The sequence below is a fragment of the Sinocyclocheilus grahami genome, unplaced genomic scaffold (genome assembly GCF_001515645.1).
Source record: "Sinocyclocheilus grahami isolate Dianchi unplaced genomic scaffold, SAMN03320097.WGS_v1.1 scaffold442.1, whole genome shotgun sequence".
NCBI lineage: Eukaryota > Metazoa > Chordata > Actinopteri > Cypriniformes > Cyprinidae > Sinocyclocheilus > Sinocyclocheilus grahami.
The window spans coordinates 2,442,284-2,469,107 of NW_015505621.1; the positions used below are offsets into that span (position 1 = coordinate 2,442,284).

A 26,824-nucleotide genomic window follows, 5' to 3' on the forward strand; every position below is an offset into this window, starting at 1 on the left:
CAACTGTCTGAGCCCAGCAGCATCTGTTTCACTGATCACGCACATACATCCGACTCGTCGAGTGGGTAAACCCACCAGAGCATCTATTGCGTGCTTCGGGTTATTGATTTTTTCTTAAGTGGAAGAATCTCAGCTATGTGTGTCACTGAAGTCTTAAGGATGGACAGCATCTGTGGCATGCCATCAACTACCACAGGAAACAATTTTGACTTCCTTTTGGGAAAAAAAAAAGAAACACGGAAACTTATTTACAGTAATGCACTTGCAATGCATAGCAGGCATGCACGGAGCAGCGCAGATAATATTAAAAATATGCGACTAACTATTTATAACCCTCAAGAGTTAACAAAAATATAATTTCCTTAACAAAAATATCATTTGTTCTCACTCATGCCTTTCTAAATTCATTGTCAATACAATCATAAAAAATACAATCATAAGCCACAATTATTAGTCCAAATTTTATGTGTTTTTATCACAAAGTCACCAGTCTTGAATGTTATAGTATAAGTTAAGGAAGTTAGCTTAAAGAAGAAACAACTGACTTCAAAAAGGAAATCAGGAGCCATTCAAACTAATTAAAGAAAGATTAGACCTAAAATGATTTCTTATGTGGACAATGTTGTCGTTATAGCCCTCATCTGTCATTTACGTCAAGATAAACGGCTGATATCTTTGGTGTTATCAAATGCTGTTAGTTCATCGAGCATCGGAATTTCATGAAATGTGGCATGTTTACTCAGAATGTCCTGTTTTCCTTGCGTGCCAAGTTTAGTAAAAATTAGACCTTGTGCTCAAAAGATATAGGCCAATTCATAATTTTGGGTTACACCCCAAAATATGTTGACCCCCTATCTGCTAAAGAGTTAAATGAGTCAAAAGGGTGAACCTTTTTTTTTTTTTTTTAGAACAACTCAAATCTCCTTCACACTTCCACATATTTACACCGGCAGGTATGTCACAAGACACATGAGAACCATTTCCCTGAAATGCTAAAGAGTTAAATGAGTCAAAAGGGTGAACCTTTTTTTTTTAATAGAACAACTCAAATCTCCTTCACACTTCCACATATTTACACTGGCAGGTATGTCACAAGACACATGAGAACCAATGGTGGTGTTGGTGTCAAACGTGGTGCTACGCATTTTAACTCCTCAAGTTTAAATGTGTGCATGGATTTGTAAGCCACAAAGGGGATTTTCAGCACTTAAAATAAGTTGTTTGTACTACAAACCCAATTCCAAAAAAGTTGGGACACTGTACAAATTGTGAATAAAAACAGAATGCAATGATGTATTGCTTTTTTGGCCTTTTTGGAGCTTGACAGCCCCTGCGTTCTGTCATTGTATGGAAAAGAGCAGTATCAATGAAGAAAGAAAATAATACAGCTTTGGACATTTTGCAGTTCAATTCATTTGTTTTGTTAACTAAAGAATTCATGTGTTCCGAACAGCTTCACATTTCTGCTTTATACACACTGAGGAACAAGACAAAAGTATTTTCAGCGGTTGACAGAATAAGCCACAGATGCTGCTGATAGAGCTTAAATAGTGTTTATCCTCAAATATTGCTCAAAAACTGGATGATAGATAAATTGGTTATTTGGATATTCTACAAAAACATTATCTTGTGTGCACACACATCCTTTGAAATCAAAACGTTTTGCTGCTAAATGCAAATGTGACCAGACATCTGCTGGAAGTAGTTGTGCATAAATGAATGTCTCTTTTCTTCTGTCTTGATCACCACACGTTGAGATGAGTGATTGCGTATTCTTCCCCACTATAAAGCCCAAAAATGGTCTTCTGCTCCCATTTTGCAGTTCTGATACGATTGCGTTCCAATGTGTTTCTCTATAATTGAATCTCTTTTGATTTATGATGATGCTGCCAGGGTCTCGTGGCGCACTGTAGGTTGTGGTAATAAAAGAAGATTTTTTTTTTTTTTAGAGATGGGGATTGTGGTGCAATAACAGCCGTTTCCAAGTAATTGAGAGTTTTCAAGGATCAAATATGTTCTCTTGTTCCACTGCCATGTTGTTTGCCTTCGTTGTCAAACCTGTTTTGCCACATTGATGGGGCTGAGGTGAGCTGCCAACCGCGGTAACTCACCCGCTCCCCGTCATTCTTTCACTGTGTATGTTGCCTCGGGTGTTTGGATACTGTACTGAGGGTCGCAGTAAACATTAAAGGGTTTCAGATTTCTTTTTGGATTGAGAGGGGATTGGGGACGGGCCTACAGCTACTACAGCAAGATAACAGCATTAGATTGTGTGGGCCTGCTCTTCAGGGCTACATCTGCAGAAGTTGAGCTCAAGTGAGCACTAGCATGGCAATGTCGTTGTTTTGGGTAAAGGGAGAGACACTGATAACCAGCATGGAAAAATAAATTTTTTCCATGCTGGTTTTTTTTTTTTTTTTTGCGCTGCTTGTTCAGAAATAAATGAGCTATGCAATTCTTTTTGTCAAGATTTCATTGCACTGAAATTCATTTGTGTTCCGCTTCATTATTAATTTTTGTTGCATTACCTGAAACCGGGCAGTGGATTTCCAGTCCCAGCATGCTTTGCAAGGGACTGGATTGGGAGTGTAAATTTAAGTGTTGTTTTATGTGTTTCTGAGAAGGATGAAGAAAGAGGAAAATTGATAGTTGTTTAATGTAGTATTTAGATGATTTTCTGATTATTTTTTTAGTTGTTTTTGTGTTACTGTTGTTGTGGTGATACACTTGTTTTTTTTGTTTTTTTCTTTCTTAAATTTTAGACGTACACTACCATTAAAGGGGTCATACGATGCGATTTCAATTTTTCCTTTCTCTTTGGAGTGTTACAAGCTCTTGGTGCATAAAGAAGATCTGTAAAGTTGCAAAGACTAAAGAATAAAGAGATATTCTTTATAAAAGTTAAGAGTCAGCCACTCCTACCTAAAATGGCTCGTTCTAACACGCCCCCACATATCTACATCACAATGTGGGAAGATTTGCATAACGCCGCCCAAATGTTCATGCAAAAAAAAGAAGGCGTAACTTTAATTCTTGCTGTTGCCGCCGCTGCCATGTTGTGGAGACGCTGTGTGTTTCTTTGTGAAAAACGAAACTACTTTGTTTGGTCTTCCAAAAGAGGACACGACTAGAAAGCAGTGGTTAAGTTGTATTTACACCACTATTCCAGAACAGTTCAACCCAAATATTCAGATGTTTCCTGAACCAGTAGCCTACACTGCGTCTTTGGCACAAAGGCTGTTTCTATAAAGTTGGGCAGTTCCAACTTTGCAAGGACAGTCTGTCGCTTCTGACTCGCAGCCTGTAAATACGTTTTTTTAATATTTTAAATAATTTGCCACTGATGATTCAAACGTGAGTTTTGAGCAGAGTAGAGTAGGGCTTGTTGTTTGTCGTTTCTCCGATCACAAATGCAGACATGGTTTTATGTTTCTGCGGCGCGATACGCGATGCAACGCAACGCGTAAATAGACAGTATAAGTCATTATAATCAGTAATTATGTCCCCACTGGATGCAACAAATGCCTCATTTGTAATGGGTTTTATTGGTTTTGTCTCGTCCTGCTGGGAGACGGCATCACAATATGGTAAGGGGCGTAACATTTCCGTCACACGCTTGAGGCATTTGGCCAATCACAATGTGCTGGATAACTGGCCAATCAGAGCACACCTCGCTTTTTTAGAACGATGAGCTTTGTAAAAATCGACGCGTTTCAGAAAGGCAGGGCATAGAGGAGCAACAATAATGTACATTATGCGGTTTAAGGTTCAAAAAACGCATTCTTTTTCATATAAACACATTGCATTACACCAAATACACAAAATAATGTTCTTTTTAGCAACGTCATATGACCCCTTTAAAGTTTGGGGCCAGTAAGATTTTATTTTTAATTTCTTTTCAAAGAAATGAATGCTTTTATTCAGCACAGATGCACTGTATTAAATTGATCATAATTTACATTTATGATGTTACAGAAGATTTCTCTTTCAAATAAATGCTGTTTTTTAAACTTTCTATTCATCACAGAATCTTAAAATTCACCGTTTCCACAAAAATATCAAAACAGCTGTTTTCAACACTGATAATAAAAAGAAATGTTTTCTGTGCACCAAATCAGCATTTTAATAAAAACATTACAAACCCAACATTTTTGAACTTAGTCAATGTTTTTGGTTATATCAGCTAAATTATATTGAGCTGAATCCAGTATATTCAAATGTTTTTGAGGAAATGTAAAAACTTGTTCAGTGTTCAAGTTAAGTTACAGTATATTGTAAACCGTTTCCAGAGGTTCTCATTGTGGTGAAGAGTGGAGCTTGTGCTCAGGTTGTGGGAGGATGTTGCATGCAAGTGTTTTTTTGATTGTCTGACAAAGAGAATGAGCCGATGACCGTATACAATTAGCAGATTATTCTATGTGGTGTCCCTGGCAGTAATTCATCTTACCTAGTTAAGACTAATAGTTAGGAGAGCACATTTTGCATGCAAATGCGATGGAAAAGTAAGAAGCTACTAGCTGTTGTTGATTGCATAACGTATCATGCATCTGTGTATCCATCCCACAAACCTAACCTCAAGCTCTCTACAGCTCTCCGACAACCACAGAAGGTCAACAGAAACTCTTAAAAGTCTAACATAACTTAACAGAAAACACTAAATAAAAATGCATAAATTAACACATTTACTCTCCCAATTCGGTTCCAAAACTCCACTGTCTAGTTTAATGAAAAAACTGTGATTCTCAGATTAAGTCAACCTCCATTTCACAAATTTAAGTGGGTTGCATGTAAAGAAATTGAATGCAAATGTCATGAAAACAGAAGTGCTGCTTGAACTAGCTTAATAAATTAAACTGAACAATCAAAATGAAAAATCATATTTTTAAATGTATATGATGCATGCACAAACCAATACATTGACCAGTCTCTTGCATCTTGTTTATTCAATATATTACATTAAGTAAAAAACAAAAAACAACAACAAAAAATGCTTGCTATCTTGCTAATATGCATTATTGGTAGCTAGTACTGTAGTTAACCTGAGGCTTAATCTGTTTTTTTTTGTTTTTTTTTTTTACATCTAATTTTATTTGGAGACATTTGGACTCAATTTGTTGAATAGTTTTAAAAATCTTTTATGGTCTAACTGTAAGGAAACATGTAAATGTTTTAACTAAGTATTAAACATTTAAACAATAAGGATTTTGTGTTTGTGTGTGTGTGTGTGTGTGTATAAACTGTTTTGTGTGAAACTTTTTGTGCTGCCATTTTGGCCAGGACTCCCTGGAAGAAGCGATTTTATATATAAAAATAAAGGAAATTCGGTTCAGGGCCCGTATTTATCAAGCTTCTCAAAGTGCCATTTTAGTCTTAAGTGCTGAGAATTCATTAAATTTACTCCTACTTTCAAACTTAAGTATAAAAGCAAGTTATCACTTTTCTTAAAGCTAAGAATCACTCTTACTCTCCCAGTTATTTAAGACAGCTCGAGAGGTCTCTCAAGTGGTTAGGAGTTCCAGTAGGGGCTTGTGATGGCGGCTGAGGAGACGGAGACATGCGCGAATCTTTCAGGAGAGGAAGAATGTTCTTGAAATGTTTGACGATGAGCAGTTAATAAAACGGTTACATTGCCTCAGTTATTCACACAGAAACGAGCAAAAAATATTTACATTACCATAGAACATCAACACAACAACTGACTTCAGTCTAGCGCGAGTATTATGCGCTTTAAAAACACTCTCGTTATAATCAGTGAAGCTACCTACACTGTATCATGAATAAATATCTGATCCCTTATTTACACTGCACACGTCTGCGGCACGTTATGGCTCCGACACGGCCACCGGAGCTGATCCCGGCTACTCACCACCCGCGCCGGGGCAAGTTTCTGAAGCGGCTCTCTGCGCTGCATAATTAAAGATAGGCGCCTATATTTTTGACGAATAATAATAATAATCGTCTTGCTATCATCAAAGAAATCAGCCACAGGTGATATCTCTGACTATCGTCGATACACGATACTATCATCTACCGGCACAACCCTAAATTGAAGGTTGTTATGACAATTCGTTTCCTTACCAAAATGTATTCTCTTGAAAATTCTTTATTTTCAAATGTGTGTTGAATGTAAACTCCAATTAGGAATCTAACCATTCAACGTGAATTTATCTGAGAATATTCTTAAATAAGGAAATCTATTTAGTGATTGGTCCATGCGTATTTCGTCATCCAAAATCCCGTTTGTGGCACAACAAAAAGTGTCGTAAATCAGCTCGAAGACTGACACTTAAGATTTAGTCCTACACTTCGCTTAAATTATGACTGAGATGCTTGATAACTAACTTTTAAGAGCAGCTTTGAGCCAAGAAGTTTTTTACACTTAAGTCAATTCTTAGCAACGTGCTTGAGAGTAATTCTCAGAGGCTTGATAAATACAGGCCCAGTTCTCAATTCACGCAACACACAAGGTATTTGAGTTTGGTCTACATGCTAATTTTATTTGAAGAAAACCCATTTCTAAAATGTGAAACTATAGGCAATTGAATCAGGTTAAACCAAGTTATTATTGGATATAGCATGTGCTTGCTAAGGCTAACATCATTTGTTTAAATCCCTAAAAATTGGTGCCGTTTATCCCGCAGTTTGTGCTGCAGACATGATTGATACCTCAAATCATGCATTGTGTTGAGGAAAGGTGTGCCAGTACTTTCCTAAGCAATAAAACTTAGATTTTTGCCTGGTGAACAATAAAACTGTGAAAAAAAAAAAAAAAATCCCATAAGTTCACCCAAATCATATCTAGAGACCAGAATATCATAGAAACCTGAGGGTGGACTTGCCTAGTAACCACCCTAGCAACCACCCAGAATACCTTTTGCACATGCAAAGCACACATTTTCATCAGAAGGCGTTAAAGTGTAGTTGCACATATTCCCCTTGTTTTAATCTGGCTTTTTCAAAGCACTATTGTGTTTCATACTTCACAAAGTCGCCTAATTATTTTTTAGTCCCATCTTCTGCTGTTTTTCTCCTTTCGCTCAAATTTGCTACAACACATCAATTATTCATATATTCAATTCATAGTCAATTAACGTATCCCAACTGCTGTGACGACGCGCTCCGAAGAGGACACTTTAATATCGTGTGTGAGGTGCAGGAAAACTTATTTCTCGTTTGCTGTAGCCTCGGGGGCTTCTGGCAATGAAACGCAAACGAAACGTCCTCTGGAATCCAGCGACGACTTATTATTCCACTCAGAGCTCAGAGAGAGCTGGATATTTGGCTCGTCATGTAAAAAGGAAACTCTGCAGCAGAAAGAGGTCAGCGGTCATGTCCAGCCACAGAAGCTCCATTCAGGCCATGACGAGAGGCGTCCAACACGCGGGGAGGTCACGGCGCTTCCGTTAACACACACACTGTCATCTTTATCAAGTCTCGCTTTGATATTGTAATAGGCATGCGATTTGCGCATTTAAGCGGTTTTCCGTGACTGGAACGTTCTGTGTCGGGAATGATGGAAAAAGAAGTCAAACGAGAGAGGGAGAGGGAGGAATGCGGCCTGAAGTTTGGCTGCCCTTGATTGTGAGAGAGACTCTTTTCTGGCAGTGCCAGGCATGCAGCAATAGAGATGGGCACATGCATGCACGCTTTCTTCTGCATTCTTGCTTTCACTCGTTTATTCAGTTGTTAAACAGGGTTATTATTAGTAACTAAAGCCATAAAGAGCCTTTTGTTACTCGTCTAGTGGGAAGAAAAACATGCAAAATAGACTTAAGTGTTTAATTTATTGCATCTGTAGATTTCTATGACAGTGCAGATCTTTTAAAGGAGATTTTCTCAAAATGAAATCTCCACTTCAGCAGGACTTCCATTCACCAAACTTGACAGTTTTATTCCTATTTTCTATATTCTGAAGGTTTTAACAGAGTTTTTTTTTTTTTCATTTTCCTAATTGTATAGAACATTGTATTCCTAAAAACATGTTGACAATGTATTTTTTCCTGGCTTTTGTGGTGCCAATGTATGCAAATGAGTGCATATTTAATTATACAATGGCTCATTTGCATATTCTAACATGACATTTGAGAAAACTTAATACAAAAATGTTTGTACTGTAGTAGCCTTCTTAATGTAATCAATCAGCCGGGGAAATATGGTCAAATCTATTAGTGAATTTTTAAATCCTACGTCTCTCGCTTATGTTATTTCCACTAATTGCCAAGGCAACATTTCTCCTTTTTGTTTAGTTTAACTTTAAGTACAAAAATAATTATATATATTTTTTTAAACTAAAAAATACATATTTTTTTGTTGTGAAAGCTTTTGTTGTAAAACTTTAACTAAAATTAAAGTGAAACAGAAAATATATAAATATATAATTTATTATTTTAATGAATCTAAAACTATAGTAGTATATCAATGATACTAAAATCAAATTTTTACATTAGGAGTGTTGTTAAATTCCTCCTCTGTTTCTCTCTGATGCTCGTCCTGTGTGGTTTGCTTTGCAAGTAAATGTCAATGTTTTGTTTTTGATTCAGCCACAGGTTCTGCAAAGTGCATGAGGTGTGATCTGAACTCCTTTTTTTGAGTCATTTGGCATCACCAGGCAAACCCACAAGGTTCACAAACTTGCTGATGAGGACTTTATTTTGAGATGCAGGGTAAATGTGCGTCCGGCCAAGCCTTGTGTTCTCATCCTGTCCTATTTATCTGCTGTGGATTTCCTCTTTCTAACTTTTCTGAAACACTGGTGTTCTTAAAGGTGTAGTTCACCCAAATGAAACAAACGAAAGTCAATTTTTCTGATATTTTTCTGTGGACAGGAGAAATGTGGAAGTTTTTTTCACTCTACACATAAACAGTTCCATTGCTGAAAAGGACAAAAAAACAAAGTTGTCCATATGACATTACACTTTGTGTAACCCTTATTTATTTATAATTGCATTCCTGTATCTCAAACAGTGTAGCATGATGCTAGCAACACCAAGGTCAAGGGTTCAGTTCATCAACATGAACTTAAAATATACACTTCGGATAAAAGCATCTGCCAAATGCATAAATGTAAATACATTTGCCCTCCACTGCAGCTGTCTAATGTCATCACCCTTCAGAATATTGCAACTGGTTAACTCGCCTTTTGTAAGTATTTATGAGTATTTTTCTTTTACAAATAATTCTGAACTTTTTGCCTGTACCTCACACAAACCCACTGCATGACTTTACAAGTCGCATTATCTACTTTTATTAGGTTTTCCAGTGTTTTCTCTGGTCCTTTTTGGAGTTTGTCTGATGTGCTCACTATAAAAAAAGGTTAGTGTTTAGACTCGTCATATTTTTAACACATCTGCTGTGTTAAAAATATCAGCATACGGCATCGGACCGACATAAGGGTGAGTAAACGATGACAGACGTTTTATTTTTAGGTAGCCTAATCCTTTAATCAGAGCATAACCAGCACATTAGATCACCCGTTTTTGGATGAACCTTGTTTTTTTTTTTTTTTGCTCTAGCCATCGGCCTCTCTTTTAACTTGAAACGCCGTCCCTAGTGTGACACGCATCCCACAGGCAGCTATCTGAATAAAATTGATTATTGCTTTCAGGCATCCCTAAGAGCTTTGCCCGCTGTTCCGGAATATTAACACTCTGGATATGTATTGATGTCTGATCCGGTGTGGATGCGCATGTGTGTGTGCTCTCTATTCAGCGTCTGTCCTTGTGTGCCAGCGCGTATTTGGACATGAAGAGCCGCTTAGAGTCCTCCTAACAAATCAGCATTGTTCTGTTGTGGGCCCAGTCCTTGGCTCCAGGAGTGTAAACAGACAACTGTTGGGCGCTGCGCTTCCTGCCAAAACTTCTTATGTGAACATACGCTCCGAGCCCATTCCTCCAAACTCGGCCCTCCGCAGTCGGAAGTGCGCTGCTATTTCTAATTCCGTGCCATTGTCATGAGAACAGTTTTATTTTAAAGCAATTGTAATTAAATGAGTGCCAATTCTCATCTTATTGCTCGCCGCATCTCCTCCTTGCTCTCCTCCCCCTCGCTTCATTATTTCAGGGATGCTTCCATTTTTGTTCCACCTGCCAATAATGGTTTCCACCCACCGCCGCGCAGATTTCCCCCCAATTACTGCATGTCACCCTTTCACCCCACGGCCCCCTCCCACCCTCTCGGTCCATTCATTACGCTCAGCCTGCATCAGTCTCTCTCCCTCTCGCACCGTCTTTCTCTGGTCACTCTGTCCGTCTTCTTCCCGTCTTTGTGTGCTGGATTAATATTTTATGAGCTCCTTGATGACGGGTGTTCACTGCTAGGCAAACAGCCCCAGCTGAGCCCCCCAGTCTCCCCGCATGCCTGCTCATCAGTAAACCCGCTGGGGAGCCCTTCTCTCTCAACTCTCTCCCCTTCACTGACTCTCTCGCTCTTTCTATCGCTTTCTTCTCTGGCTCGGACTAAATACAATGAGCCGTCATAATTTCTTTGCTGTGTCAAGGAGATTTTGTGCTTTTGTGTGAGGCAGGGTTGTTATAGTTAACGAAAACGAAAACCATAAATACAAAAAAATAAACTGAGTGAAATAAAATAATGTAACTTATTTTATTTGAGCCGGTTGCCATGGCAACATTTCTTATTCATTTATTTTAACTTGTGCTAAAAAACTAAAAGTAATTAATAAAAACTAACTATATAGACACATAAATAATGATAAAAGAATGACAGAATAAAGACTAAATAAAGAACATTTTAACTAAAAATGAAAAAAGAAAATATAAAAAACGTAACCGTATTACAATTCAGCTTTGCCTCAATGTACTAAAATAATTAAAATGGAAATAAAAAAACAGATGTATGTTTAAAAAATAATAATAATATAAATGACAACGCACAATAAAATGAGAAAAACATTAAAATTGTAATGAAAGCGAAAAATATAAATATATAAATAAATAAAAGAATATTTTATTCTCATTTTCATTTAGTTTAACTTGACGTACTAAAATAAAGTAAATATTAGATAAAAATGAATAAAAAATATATAGACATTTAAAAATAAAAACTAACAAAAATAATATAAAAATTACTAAAACGAATACAATTTCAATTAAATTGGAAAATATAAAAATGAAAACGAATTAAAAATATTAATAAAGATATTAATTCAAAATAACACCAATAAGTCAACTTTATTGTAATTTTAGCACATTTCATAGCAATGGATAAAGAACCCAGTTCTTTCAGGGAATTACAGTGACGTATGTCGTAGACGGTCACAAAGACTAAAAAGACCACAGTAAATATGGACAAAAAAAGTTTGTAAATACTGTATAAAAAAAAATACACACACTCTCTCTCTCTCTCTCTCACACACACACACATACACACACGCGCGCATATATATACACATGTACAGACATACACACACACACACATACATACAGTATTGCATTACAGTTATGTAATACAAAATTATACAAGGTCCAGTTTCAATTCACAGCTGATTCTAGTTGATTTCTTCTTGATGGAAAAAAGGTACTGAAACAATTTGTAGAAAGGTGCATGTGTGTATGTTGCACTTATGATTCTTCCCTTGGTATCTTTAAAATGCATCCCTTTTTTAATGCACTTGTAGGTTGACACCGTGGGAAATGTCACAGCCGGGTGACATTTGACAAATGAAGCCCAGCGGATGGCGAAGAATCTATTAAAGGCGGTGCGTTTGAGAGATCTGCATTTGTTTCAATTGGTATTGTGTGAACCCGACAGTATCCGTGTCAAAACCTGGTGCAACAGAAACACACGGGTGTCACACCCCATCTGCTCTCTCCAGCTGCGGCGAGGAGAGGCGTGTCTCTGCCTCCCCCCGCAACACCCCAAATCCACCCGACATGCGCCTTTAAATGCAGCGTGCTTCAGTTCATGCCTGAATGCCAGCATTAAATATTAAGGGGAGGTACTGCAGGCTTAAAGAGTTAGTTCACCCAAAAATAAAAATTAGGCTGTGTTTTACTCACCCCCGATGCATCCTAGGTGTATATGACTTTCTTCTTTCAGACGAATCCAGTCGGAGTTATATAAAAAATTGCGCATGCGCCGGTGAGTCTCGTGAAAACCAACGTTTGTTAACAGGAGCAAAAGAAGCAAAGTTTCCTTACTTTATTTTAGCAAAGGAAAGCAAGTCACCTCTTGGCTTATATCGCAAATCCTCCGACATTCTTCTTTACAAATCCTCGTTTTGTACTTCTAATTAGTGACCGTTGTTTTGTTTCGATCTCTCCGCGTGCGTCACTTCTGAGCGGCGCATGCGCAAAGCTGACCTCATACGTCAACAGTGAGCGCAAGCTAGATTCAAGTGATTATTACGTTTTGAATATGGATATTTTTCTTACAAAAACGCATCGATTCGCTACAGGAGGCCTTTGTTCACCCCCCGGAGCCGTGTGAGACACTTTTTATTTTTTTTTTGTGGAAGGGTGCTTTTTATTTCACGTCTTTTGGACTGAAGCAATGCAACACCCGCTGAGTACAACGATAGAGCTTGAAAGATCAAAGACCATTTTTAATATAACTCCGACTGGATTCGTCTGAAAGAAGAAAGTCATATACACCTAGGATGCATCGGGGGTGAGTAAAACACAGCCTAATTAAAATTTTTGGGTGAACTAACTCTTTAAGTGGTGATTTTTGGGTGGATTAAAAATTTTAGTTGGATTTAATTTTGATTCTCTACGACATGTTACTTGATGTTATGGACCTTTAGAGGTCTAGGGAATTAGTTAATTAGCTAAATTATGGAATTAGCTGAAATGTCACAAAAATTAATTACATCAGAATTGGTAAGCAGCCTATATTTAAGAAACAGTTAGTAATGTTATGACATATACTGATGATCCATATATTTTTACATGCACAGACCACTAATTTTAAATATTGCTTCTTAAAAGATAATTATCATATTTCTTAAATGGGTTTTTGAAAAAAAATGCATGTTCATATGCAAATGTTTTCCTAAATGTTGTAAAATAAATCTTTTGAAAAATGTTGTGATGGTGTCTGTGGGCTCTACATCACTTTTGATAAATGCGGATTTGTATTATTATTTACTTATCGTAATTTGCATATTTTAAGATTCAATCAGAATGCAAAAAAAGTTCTGTTTGCACTGTGTCAAAGGAGCTGTTAATCATTTTGATTTCAGCCATTTTGCTAACTTCAGACAAAAGCCCTCTCCCCCCTGCCCTTGAATTGATTGACAAGCACAGAGTGTTTTTGATTGGTAACATTTTCTAATTGGCAAAATATCACTCATTATTATAATCATTTCAATGATATCTGTCAGAAAATAAGGTGTCATTATGTGCGATACTCCTGAAGACGATTAGAGCACCTTTAATGAAAAGGAAAGCACATTAATACAGAGTATCAATAAGCACAATAAAAACCGTGAGGGGGAAAAAGTAAGTAATGTTGATACAAATAATAATTATACATATAATCATAAATAAGATCATAAAATAAAATGCTTTTTATTGGTTCATCATCAACAAAAAGGCAGTCATGTCTGAAATCTAAAATGCTAATATAAAAGCAAAATGTTTATAGTCTATCTGTTCACCTGTAGTACCTCCCCTACGTAAGGGAAAGCCCCGCCCACTCCACAAGCACTTCATTGAAACTGTTTCATGACGTTCGGAAAGCCCCGCCCACTCCCCCCAGAGCCGCTCGCGCTGCTCGCTGGAGTCTGAGCCGCTTCACAACAATGTAGCACACGCATAATGGGATTTACCGGGTTCACTTTCAAACGCTTGTGTTGTTGTTTTAAAAATTAACGAGACTTTCGCTTCGACTTCAAAGGGGATGAAACGCAGTGCCGCTGAATGAAGTGAGTAGCACAGTTCGCTGAGAAACTTATGGGTGTTTTTGCGTTTTTGGATACTGAGTGCTGAATTAGTTCATCTGTAGATGCTTTGAAAAACACTTCATCATCTTTTGCTGTTTACAGATTCAAATAAGTGCATTTCAGGTAAAAATGACTTTGTTTTTGAGGGAAATGTTTAGGGTTATGTTACATTAAGTTATTGTGAATGTCAGTGGAGAAGTTCTTATGATCTTGGCTTCGTTAAATTAAGTAAGTTAGGCTAATGTGATTAGGAATAATGTATTGTTTTCATTTACCTGACAGGGATCTCATTTAGCATTTCATAACTTACCATCAGAGCACTGAACATAATGCATCTTTGTGTCCAGCTCGTTGTTCAGTATGTTCTGTTTATATTTCATAACCTTTCAGAAGGTTGCCTGCGCTCTGGGACAGACCTCTGAGAGTATTCATTGATTTTTGCTCTTGCATTCTATTTCAAGCTCAAACAAGCTTCACTTTGATAGAAAAGAAACATGAAAAGCAAAATGGTTTTCATCTTTTTTTTTTTTTTAAGTGTCTGCTATTTAAATGTAGTTTGCAAACCTTTTTTAACTAACTGAGAATTGCGGTCTAAATTACATTTGTTCTTTAATGCCTTTCATTTTTTTTTAATCCTTTTCATTCAGCTCGGTTTATAAAACTTTAATGGGACTGATTTAGTCTGTCACTGTAGATAAATAACGTCACATGAATGTCAGTGCATCTGAAACAACATTATCAGACAGCTGCGTTGACATCCTATTCTCAAGGTGACTAGTCAAAGACCTCAAATGCCACGCTAACCTGTTGTGGAGTGGATCTAATGTATTCAGGCTTAATTGGTAGATAACTAGATGTTTAATCACACATTTACTCAGTGGTTTTTCCAGCCTCTGTATCAGCAGCTTGCGGTTATTGTACTATTCCTCCGGGAGGTGTGGCGTGCCACTCTAGGAGTCACGTTCGGGATTGTGTCTTTTCAGCGAGCCGTACCAACTTTCATGAAACCTGAACATCTCTTTTCACCCTCTCTTTCTTTTTTCATGCGCTCCCCCCATTGTTATGACTCCATTGTCTCCTTTCTAAACGCCTCCTCCCTTTTAGTCCCTGAGGACTGGTGGGTTTTCACCTTGCGTTCAGCATATGGGGGGTGTAATTTGCTGCTCGTGTTGACATTCTTTTATTGTTTCATGCACCCGGTACACACAAACAAGTTTTTCCTCCCTTTAGTCTCTAATTTGAAATTGCACTGCTGCGAATTTGCATTTTCTTTCCCTCTTCAAAGACGGCCCATATCTTGCTAAATGTTTGGCTTGTAAACGCTTTAGGGAACCTTCATTCAAAATCATTAGTATGCTCCCTGAGCTGGGCAGACAAGCATACAGCTGTGTTTTTTGGTTGTTGTTGTTTTCAGCCTCTAAAACAGCTATTAAATAGGGTGTGTAATGTACGAAGTAGCCCGTGAATTTAGTGGCAGCTCCCTTCCTGTCGGTTTCACTGGAGTGAGCGTGTTTATCTGCCCCCATCAAATAATTAATGTTGCATTTTTATGCACGCAGATGCTTGTCAAGGTGGTGATGAAAGCAGTGTGGGCCGCTCACGAAGTGAGAGAGTCTGCCGGTGTGAAAATGAGAGCCGAGGGTGAAACCTAATAATCATCATCATCATACGGTTGATGGTTCCAGAACTGTTTTTAAAATTCACAGAGAGTAGACGCACTTCTCACACTCATCCAGCTTATGAATATAGATGTGCACCTTCCTAACCTGCCAGAACTGTTGAATTCAATCAGCGTAAAATTGAAACGGCACTTTTTTAGAAAAAGGTTTACTGTGATTACCTGTAGGTTGCATTCAAAAGAGCCACTCCGTGTCATTTTCCTGCAGATTCACAGAGTTCGTCTGTGATAAAAGCTTGCTTGAGCATCATTATATCTCCCATTGTGGCCATTACGGCTCATTACCATCAAAATAAGATTTCATCATATTTGTTTGTTCAGAGAGGTGATAATTACAGGCAGCCTTAGATGATTGGTTGCCTGACTCGCTTGGTTCGACCGCAGCCGTGTTTTCTCCAGCAAAAATTCCTGCAGGACCTAAACGGCAGAGCTAAACTCTTGCTCTCCTTGCCGAAACGGCCTGATGATATCAGATATCTAGCAGCGTGTGTGAAATATGCGTGAAATATTCATGAGCTCAGTTGGAGAGTATAAAGCAGCGATGAGGAGAGGAGGCTTTGCTGGAAACAGAGGACAGATTGCAACAGAGATATGAAGATAGTTGAGTTGGCGCGGCGGGAGGGAGAAAAGATTGAGTAAATACGAAGCGGCGAGTCTTTTCTATAAAATATTAGGAGCCTGAATAGCATACAACTGTCAGCGATGAAATATGCACGAGGTTACTTTACTAATCGGCGTATTTGATCACACTCCTGCTTTGTGTTCTTCAAACAGCCAGACGCGTTCTCTGTTGTTTTTTTGCCTTTCTCTTCTTTTTTTCAATTTTCCCAACCTTCTCTCTCTCTAGTTCCATATTTCTCAAAGTATCACCCCCTCCTGCTTGGGCGTAGAGTATGGAAATGAGAACTTGCCCACCCTCCCTCCGCACAGAGGTGGTGATTAACCACTGCACACCCCAGGCACACACACACACTCACAAACTCTCTCACTCTCGCACGCTCACACACACACACACACTTGGTGTACTGACACTTTCATGCCTGGCATCAAAGAGACTTGTAAATCCCAGTCACTCTCACTCTCAGTACGCATTCAAAGAGCCAACGCTGTAATAATCAGCGGCAGCTCCGCGATGTGCCCATCTCCACCAGACATGATGCGTGTTGCGAGATGCTTTGTCTTTGTCTCGCACCGAATTTCCAGGTTTATTTCCACCCCGACACCTGCGTTAGCATGGCACAGTCTCACCTGCTGCGACAACCCCACCAATCTGTGCCCGATCTGCTTTGTGTGACGTGACGCAAATGTGATCTTACCTTATGAGAACTTAAGTCAAAAATGGCTTGCTTTTTTAATCAAGCTTTTGCAAGGATGTGGTAATTAAAGGGATATTTGATAATTCTGTCAGCATTTAATCACTTGATGACTTTGCTTCATCTGTAGAACATGGAAGATATTTTAAAAAGTGTCTTTTCTGGTTCATATATGCACAGACAAAAGGTACAAAAGCTGTGAATGGAGCGGTAACCTTTCAAAAGGTCTACCTTTGTACCATATTTACCCCTTAATGGCGCATATTAGTACCTTAAAGGAACATACCTATCAGTAACTAAGGTTTACATATTAGTACCTAAATGGTACATATTAGTAACTTTTGAAAGGGTACCACCCCAGTGACAGCTTTTGTACCTTTTTTCTGAGAGTGTACAATATAAGTCAGTAGGCTCCAATTTTATTGTTTTTCAAAATATCTTTAGTAACACGTACAATGAGGTTCCATTTGTTAACATAAGTTAGCTACATTAGTTAACATGACCTAACGAGTAATACTTCTAAAGCATTTATTAATCTTAGTTGCTGTTGATTTCAACATTTACTAATACATTATTCAAATCAAAAGTTGTATCTGTTAATATTAATTAATGAACCTGAGCTGACATGAACTGCTGTAGCTAAATACTGTAGCAAATGTATGTTAGTTATGCATTAACTAATGAGACCTTTTTGTAAAGTGTTACCTTGTCATCTTTTGTGTTCCGCAATATAAAATAAGTCATGCAGGTTTAGTGCGACATAAAGGTGAGTAAGTGCTGACAGAATTTATATTTTTGGGTGGACTATCCCATTAATTGGGTCTTGCATTGTCTTATGAATTCTGATGCTTTATGAATTCAGATGCATTTAAATGGCGAGAGATGTTTTGACGAGACACAGTGGTGCGTGTCGCAAGATGCTTTGTCACATCAGATTTCCAGGTTAATTTCCACTCAAAATCTTGCTGCCCCCACCTGCTGTGACCGCTCACCCGATCTACGCCCTCTTTTTGTGGCACGTACAGACTCGAATGTGAAACAAACATCTCTTCTGAGAAGTTCACACCTTGAGAAAGTGATCCAATTAGGCAAAAATGTCATGACTTGCTTATTTTTTATCGAGCTTTTGCTAGAAGGGCGTGATTAGCATTCATGAATTTACATGCATCTGCTTGTACATGCAGAATTTTGCATTAAAGCTCCATTAGATTGAAGGATGTAACCAAGTGTTCGGTTTTGGGGGGAAATTGTGAAGTCATTTAAATATCAATATTGATCAGTTGACATCTCTGAATACTTTAGGGATGCATCCTTAAGGTCGATGGTAGTTACGCCCACCAAAATCTAAGAATTGTAGCCAGACTATATTGTTCCATCAAGACTGCTTTAAATTAGGGGAGACGTTTTGTCAGATGTCAAGCCTGCCGAAGCGATTTCTTCCTCTGATAGCGCAAGCACACAGCATGGGTGGGGTTTGCATGTCTGTCAGTTGGCTCACCCCCATTGAGGAGTCTTGGCCTCTGAAGCTCATCTTATTTTTTTTAACACGCACAGAGTCTCACTTTTTTTTTTTTGAATGTTCCAGTTGCATGCTTTGTGTGATGTCCTTCATTTTTTGTGGTTTTTGCCTGTGTGGAAAGTGTGTCTGTCTGGAAGAATTGTGTGTACTAGTAAGCTTTGTGTCTGATATTGTGTTTTGTTTATTATGCACTCGGCAAGGAAATTAGACACATGCACGCTATAATTACTAGCGTGTCTGTTTCTGGAGGTAATGAGTGTTGAGTGAGCGTAGCAACCTAGTAAGTATGTGCTTTGTTTTAATATGCTGCTATGCAGGAGAGGAAGTTTACCGAGATTGTGAATGTACACACATACACACACTAAAGAAATGGGCGGCACAAGCACTTCCAGCAAGGGTCAAAGGTCAGCCTGCAGTCGAAATGGCTCTCCCTAAATTGGTTGCACCTTTCAGGGTGATATACTATGCTACCCCCTATTTAAAACATGTTTACATATTGCAAAAGCTGTTATTTGAGATACGCATTAAGTATAATAGCTATTTGTCTGGTTTTACAATAGTTTGCTGCAAAACCAACCTCCGTTTATTTCCTCCCTTTGTCAAGTCCCAGTTCTTTGTGTGTGTGCGTGTGTAAGGAAGAGCTCGTCTCCAATATATATCCCAAGCTTTTTCCATTGCTCATCACAAAGGCAGTAGCTATTCCTCTTTCCTAGTGAATAGGGAGTGTGTTCTCACTCGCTCCCATGATGCCCCGAAACAGTTATTACCATTTAAGTCAAAAAATGGAGATGAATGCTGATGCTGCAAAAGCTCGACCTAATTCAAGCTGTGAAATTGCCTGTTTTGACAGTATAAGAGACCTCCTGCATGCTCCATTTCAGCACACTTTTGTTCTGTGCCATTCTCACCCTGTCTGCTGCTGTTAGGTGGATCTGTGTAGGAATGGTTGCACCCTGGGTGGGATTTAATCGCAAGCTCTCCGTTTCGCTTCTGTTTGCCACTTTCGGTTAGATTTTCGGTGAGGATACGGTGGTGGCGACACACCCTCTCGCTATTAAAATGCTCTAGGGCTGTGAACGCCTCACTGATTTATTCAGGTAAGACTGATACATGTAGCATTTACACATTGTCTATTCGATACCAGTATGATATCCTACTTTTTATCTAAATTTTAAACAAGGTATGCAAAAATAGTCAGAATTTGGAATTTCATAAGCATTTCCCACCCTCTTTCTGACTGACTGAGATCATCAGACTGCTTTCGTTACTGTACCCTTAAGACTGCTATATATAAATGACCTCTGTTATGATTTATAAGCGTTCCTGTAGGTCAAACAATGGAGCATGATTGCTAGCAATGACAACAGCAGGAATTCGATTCCCAGGCAATGCATCAACTAATAAAATGTATGCCTTGAATGCAGTGTACATCAGTTTGGTAGAAAGCATCAGCCGTAAATGTAAATCTAGAGATTTGCTAGACTTTGTTTACTGGATTTGTTCACATGGTCATTCAAAACTGAAAAGGTGTTGATATTTATTTTAGAGCCCGACCAATATGGGTTTTTTGGGGCCGATACCGATATTTGGGAGTAAAAAAAAAGGCAGATATCGATATATCGGCCGATATTCTTTGTGTATGTTATATATATGTATATTATATATACTGTATATGTGTATACGGTACCAGTCAAAAGTTTGGACACTTTCCCATTCGTGTGTCCAAACATTTGACTGGTACTATATATAGAATACAGTATATGCATAAACAGAATATATATATATATATATATACATTTTTTGCAATGATCACTCAAATGTGGTGATCAAACACTTATAATGACGTGACAAAGATATGTAATGATGGAGGCAGGCCATTTAACAATAAACTTTATTCAAAATGAATCTGACATCAGTGCACTGAACAGTAAAGTTGAAGTTTATTCAACTTTAATTCAATTCCATTCAACTTTATTCCGTTGAAGTTTATTTCACTTTGGAACATTCATTCACGGATTTGCGCTATGGTCTTCACACACAGACGAAACTTACTAGAGAAGTGTGACATAATTTACCTCTGTAAATAAATATAAATTCACGTCTCGCGCACTTTAATGCCCTTTGAATGTAACGTGTACGTTCCCTTGGAACTGGAATCATGGCGGAATATCATGTGAAGTCCACTTCGCAGGGCACTTACGGTCGAATAAGACTACGGTTGAATGCTGCTGCCTGAACAAGAGACCTCCTTACTAAAGTGAAAGTGTTGGCTGGTGTCACTATTTCGCGAATGCGCCAGTGGATCTCCACCAAATTCAGGGGATCCCTTCAGCTCGAGGAGCCCTCTCGACCGCCACCCTCCGCGCGTCGGTAGCCCCCCGGGAGCGCTAGATCGGTCGGCGCCGGACCGCGAATTTAACCACCCGTAACTCCCGAACCCCAAGGGCTATCGAAGCAGGGGTGGTCTCATTCGAAAGAGGGCCTCGAGACGTACACTCGATTCACATTCGAGAGGGTTCCTCGAGCTGAAGGGATCCCCTGAATTTGGTGCGGATCCGCCGTTATGGAGATATGGCCGTTCAAAGTTTCAATGGTTGTCCATAGACTTAAGCTGTAAAGCGTTTCATCCAGGTCGCCAGTAGCAAACAATGGAGCGCCGTACATATAATATCTGCGTTATATGTTCTGTAAAAAAAAATTAATATTGGCGGCATATTCGCTGATACCGATATATCGGCGAATAATATCAGCTAAACGATATATCGGTCGGGCTCTAATTTATATTGACTGACATCGTAGCCATGATGAATTCTGCACATGCCAAACTACATTTTAGTGGTAGTCAGAAACAAATGTGTAAAACTGTAAAAAACTGTCGATTGTCAGTTCAATAGTCAACCATTGAACTAAAACAAGAGTTTTAAACTTGGCTGGTTGTGCGCAGTTTTAGAAAATATAAATGAGAAAAATAAATCAAAAATGAGGAAAAAACACTAAGATGACTTTTCATAACTACTCTGGTTTGCCTAACACCAAAATGTGTCATAGCCTATATTGAACTTTATTTTTTTAATAAAAGATCAAGGGAAATTTAAATTTTCATGATATGACCACTTGAAAAAGTACTCTAGAATCTTTTTTTTTTTGCTGACTGCGGAATATCTAAAGCATGTCCGCTTATTATCAAAGTGCTTTTTTCCACTCTGAATGCAAGTCAGCATCATTTAGATTTTCCAGATCCTGTTGTGCAAGTCCTTGGCGAAACAGGTCATGACTAAGGATAAGAAAAATCATCTGGCGGTCCGTAGGCTCTCTGAGCTCGTTCCTTTTGATCATGTTCATTAAACGTGGATTGCATGAGTCCTTAAGCTAGGTAGACAAGAGACACCGTACAAAGCGATGTTCAGCTTTCAGCCTTCATAAACAAGGTGGGGCGTGAACTCTCCAGTCCAAAGCCTAATTGAAAAGAAGTGGCTAATCTCAGCAGCATGTCAAACTGTCCTTTTCTTACCCACCATCCCTTTGAAGGTGGAGATGAGGTAAAATGTTATGCATACTGATAGACTCTAGCATCTCTGGAATTTTTTTCCCCCTCTTCTCCTTTGCTCCTCTTCATCTCTCATATACTAGGCCCTCAAGACTTCTTGGCTGCTGTGATATGAATTAAAGATGAATCTTTCTTTTCCCTCTATAACTTTCTTGCTCAGATACTCAGTGTCCTCTGATACTTTTTCTCCTTCAAAAATGGAATCGTGTTTGGCGTACTGGCAGAAATGAGTCAAGCCTCTATCTAGACTTGACTTGAAGGCAAGCATAACTATTACTATTGCTCATACTTGGGCTTAGGGATTTGAATGAACTCCTAACCCTAAATATTACACCTTGGTGTGTAGGCTAACTCATCTCGTACTACTTGTGCTACGGATGTGAATGATGGCTCAAATTGTGTGTTGTTGAGAAGAGTTGTGCTGTGTAGTTCAATTTAGTTCTGAAGAGAGAGCAAATTAATATTTGTAAGTTTTTTTCACACTTGCCATTTAACTCCAGTTAAACCAGCTAAGACCAGCTCCGATCAAACCACAAAACTACTATATCCTGGTTTAATATGTTGTTGTTTTTTCTTTAGAATGTCGCTATATAGCAGGGGTGGTAAACTCCAGTCCTGGAGAGCCGCAGGCCTGCAGAGTTCAGCTCTTACCCTAATTAAAACTCACCTGCCTGTAGCTTCCTAGTAACCGTTCAGACCTTGATTAGCTTGTTCAGGTGTGTTTGATTAGGGTTGACGCAAAACTCTGCAGGGCTGCGGCTCTCCAGGACCGACGTTCGCCAGCCCTGCTATATAGGTTTGGGGTAGATTTTTGTCTTGGGCCACCTAGCAGCCATATAACATTAAGCTAGGGTGACCATACGTGCCATTTTCCCAGGACGTGTCCTGGCCAGGATTTCTATATTGCCTAAAATATCTAGGTTTTGGCTTTGTTTGCGTGTGCAGACCGATCGGTGTATGACATCAAAATACCTCGAGAGCATTTTGAAAGGATAAGGAACCGTATGTATGGTATTTTGATGTCATACACCGATCGGTCTGCACACGCAAACAAAGCCAAAACCTAGATATTTTAGGCAATATAGAAATCCTGGCCAGGACGTGTCCTGGGAAAATGGCACGTATGGTCACCCTAATTAAGCTAAAAACTTTGAAAACTTTAGCAAATGTATATTAACACCCTGGCAACCACCCAGAATATCCTAGCAACTGCATGCCAACAAGTAAAAAAAAAAATAGAACTGACCATGTAGTAGGGCTGGACAATAATTCAATATCAATATGTATCGCGATATAATTTTTTTCAATAACGGTGATATGATTTTTAAACACATTTCCGATATTTCGATATACATTACCAGTGTTTCCCATACATTGATTTATTTGTGGCGTTTGACTTCGTTGAATAAACATGAGCACTGCACGTTTCTAAATCAAAACAAGTCGCGGGTGTTTTATATGAACGTATCTCTGAAGAGAACCGACTGTCTTCAGAATAGTTTAGATGGCATTTTTATCTGATAAAGTAGCGTTCATGTTTACAGCCATTACTGGTAGCAATAGTAATGCATTATGGGTTGAGTTCTGTATGGGATGCGCCACGCGTTTTCTGAAGAAAATGAGAATCTAGGTGTTATTGCATCAGATGATTCTTTATTTTCTCTCGGTTTTGTTCAGAGGTTGATAAATGAATGTAACAGCTGACGCCCGTGACTTTCGAGTGGTTTATTAAAGCGGTGTCTGTTTTCTCAGTTTCATCAGTAAAACCAGAAAGGCAACAGCTACAGGCACCATGCATAATTTAGCACCTAACTTCTTCACATCTCTATTACTTTTTATCAGCGCGCTCATATTTTCACACATGCTTTCTCTATCTCTTTCTGTTTCCCCACTTACCCTCTCCCTCTCTTGCCTTCTATCTCTCTCTCAAATCTTGATAATTCCGAGGAACACGAGAATGTGTTCTCATGTCATCTTGCGGCAGTCAGGATCGGCCAGTAAACAGTGAGTCAGACACCCAGAGGCTGACACAAACACCAGCAAAGGATTTTAATGATAACAGGAACTCTCATCTGGTGCACTTTGGTACGTTTTATCAGCCGCCATTCTTGTGTATGCCGCTCGTACGCTGGCGTTCTGACTTTTCTGAAGTAAACTCCAGTATTGCGTGTTTCTTGGTCTCAGACGCGTGTCTTTTATTGCACTGGACCAAAGCCTGGCAGTCTCACTCAAGCATCCTTCACTGTCTGTGTGAAGGTGGCAGAACTTTGAAGAACAAAAGAATGTGTTTGAAGACTATAGTCTTTGTGCTGCATGGTGATGTGCAGCAGAAGGTATTCTCTGTGGTGTTTTTCTGTTAACTTAACATTTGTCTTCTCGCTCTCTTTTCCCCCTCTCTTACTCCCTTTCTTTCTCTATATCTTTATCTTTCTTTCTCGATCACCCATCTGAATCACCTCCTCTCTCTGGTTTCCGCTAACACTGACTATCTTGCTTTGCCTTCTGACTCTCTTCCTTCCTTTTCATGTGTTACTCAACTTTCCATGCCCTTCTCCCTCTTCCTTACTGTCTTTTCCCGGATATTTGCTTCCTCCCCATAACTCTCTTCATGCACGTTGCCTCCACATTTCTGACTTTGCTGACTAACTTTTTTCCTTGTTGTTTACGTTCTCACCCTGTCCCTCCATTCTGAATTCTCTTTCTTCATGCATGCTTCTTTTCAACCTGCCCTCTCTCTCATTCTCTCTTCTTGATCTCTGTCTCTTTCAGCAGGTGAGGGGGTGCCATGCCAGCTGCTGCTCCCCTGTTGCTGCTCCTCGCCATCTTGTGGTGGCCTCTGGTACTGCCTCTGGCCCCCGGTCATCTTCAGAGCCCCCCTACATTCATCACCCTTAATGGCTCCCGCCTCAATCACCTCCTGCTCGACACCCATTCAGGCCACGTCTACGTGGGGGCGGTAAATGTGCTCTATCACCTCTCCCCAGACTTGCAGCTGCTCTCCTGGGGCAAAACAGGGCCTAAATTGGACAGCCCGGACTGCCTACCCCCCATTGACCCCACCGATTGCACCCAGGCGGAAACTACGGACAACACCAACAAGCTTCTGTTGCTGGAAGAGGTCAAAGAAAGGGAACCACTCAGTCTGATCGTGTGCGGGACGGTCCTGCAGGGCATCTGCGAGAAGCGAAGCTTAGAGAACGTCTCTCAGGTGCTGTACAAGACCGACAACCCCGTGGACACACAGTATGTGGCAGCAAACGACCCTCGAGTGTCCACGGTTGGTGTGGTGGTGGAGCAGAAAGGTGTTCTGCTTATGCTTGTTGGGCGGGGCTACACCAGTAAAGGACCTGGTGGGGTCCCGCCAATCACGATGCGACGCTTAACCCCAGTTGCCCGACACTCTGCACCAGCATTTTCCCATGAAGAACTTGGAAAACTGGTTGTCGGTAGCTACTCTGAATACAACAACCACTTCGTGAAGGCTTTTTCACACAACAACTTTGTCTATTTTGTGTTCTCTCGGCGCGACGTGTGGGGCAAACGAGAGTATCGGACGTATGTTTCAAGACTCTGTGCAGGAGACCCCAATTTCTACTCTTATGTGGAGGTGCCGCTTTCCTGCGGTGAAGGATATAATCTGGCTCAGGCGGCTGTACTTGACTATCACCGTGAACAACCCACGCTGTTTGTGGCTATGGCCATGGGGCAGGCGTCGACTCCCACACCCACAGACCGGTCGGCTCTTTGTGTGTACAAGGTGGAGGAGCTGGATAAAGCCCTGCATGGCGCCCAGCTACTGTGTTATACACAGGAGGGCAAAGATGCCAACAACAAGGAGAAGGCATATATAGAGTACGAAGTGTCCTCCAATTGTCTGAAGCTCCCGCAGGTAAGTTGTTGGCCTGTGTTTGTAGTCATTCCTAAAAGAGGATTACAACCCACGGAAATTCATCATGTTGTTCTCAAAGGGCCTTTGATGTGCCAACTGATCTAACAAAAATGAAATTTTGCTCTTTTTTTTTCCAGGCTGTAGTTCCCTATACCCCTTCCACCATTCACAATCAGTTCTGCTTTAGACTCCCCAAATAACAGCATAATTCCAACATTAGCCAATATGAGAGTGGTTTACACTGTTTTTTTTGGCACTTATGTATCCGCTTATATTACCTGTCTCAGGCAACCCACCTACCTCAATATGGCTTCAAAAGACTTTCCTTTAGCGGGCGGAGGGAGTGGCTCCATGAATGTAGCGGCTTTTTAATGAGGGTTAAATCCACGGCTAAAGAACAATAAGTAGGAATATATGGCTAGGGGAAGCCACAAGATATCACCCCATTAGCCGGGTCGTGTAAGACAGCATGGTGTGTGGTTTCTTGGCGACAGATCAGGGTCAGCTGGGGCTTTTTTGCGACAGGGGTGCAAGTCTGGGCGAGTGGCAGCTGCCTCAGTGCTGACACAGATTAGCATCCAGCTGCCTGCGCCAGTGCTAATCCGCACGGCATAACAAATGCAGCGGTAACTCCCAGATTTCTGCATGTTACAGGGCTGATTCTAAATCTCTGCTCTGAGTATTTACGTTTTACGTTTATGCAACCGAAAGTTTATTTGCCTGTAATAGCCATTTAGCATAACAAAACTAGTAGTAGCGAATAGGGTTTTTATACTGTAATTTTGTGTATACTGTGGTTTGTGTAGTTTATGGTTTGTTTTAAGTGTGACAAATGAGTACTGGAGAATTTCTAAGAGCGTAATCTAAAGAGGTTTTGTTTGAGAGTGAAAGAAGGGGAGGGAAGGAGGTACAGGGACTAATGGAGATTGGGTAATGTTCTATTCATATGTCTGTTGCAGTGTGGAAGGGGGTATTGTG

At 39.6% G+C, this 26,824-nt stretch overlaps 1 protein-coding gene across 1 annotated transcript in view; it reads left to right on the plus strand.

The window, feature by feature from the left end:
- Window positions 1–13,757: 13,757 nt before the first annotated feature.
- LOC107552164 (plexin-B1-like) overlaps window positions 13,758–26,824 on the plus strand; it is a gene marked incomplete at its 3' end in the record, with an annotated part of 29,797 nt that continues 16,730 nt past the window's right edge. The window contains exons 1-2 of the mRNA XM_016233993.1: window positions 13,758–13,882; window positions 24,727–25,846. Coding sequence (XP_016089479.1) covers window positions 24,743–25,846 — 1,104 coding nt within the window. The remainder of the gene's footprint in view (window positions 13,883–24,726; window positions 25,847–26,824) is intronic.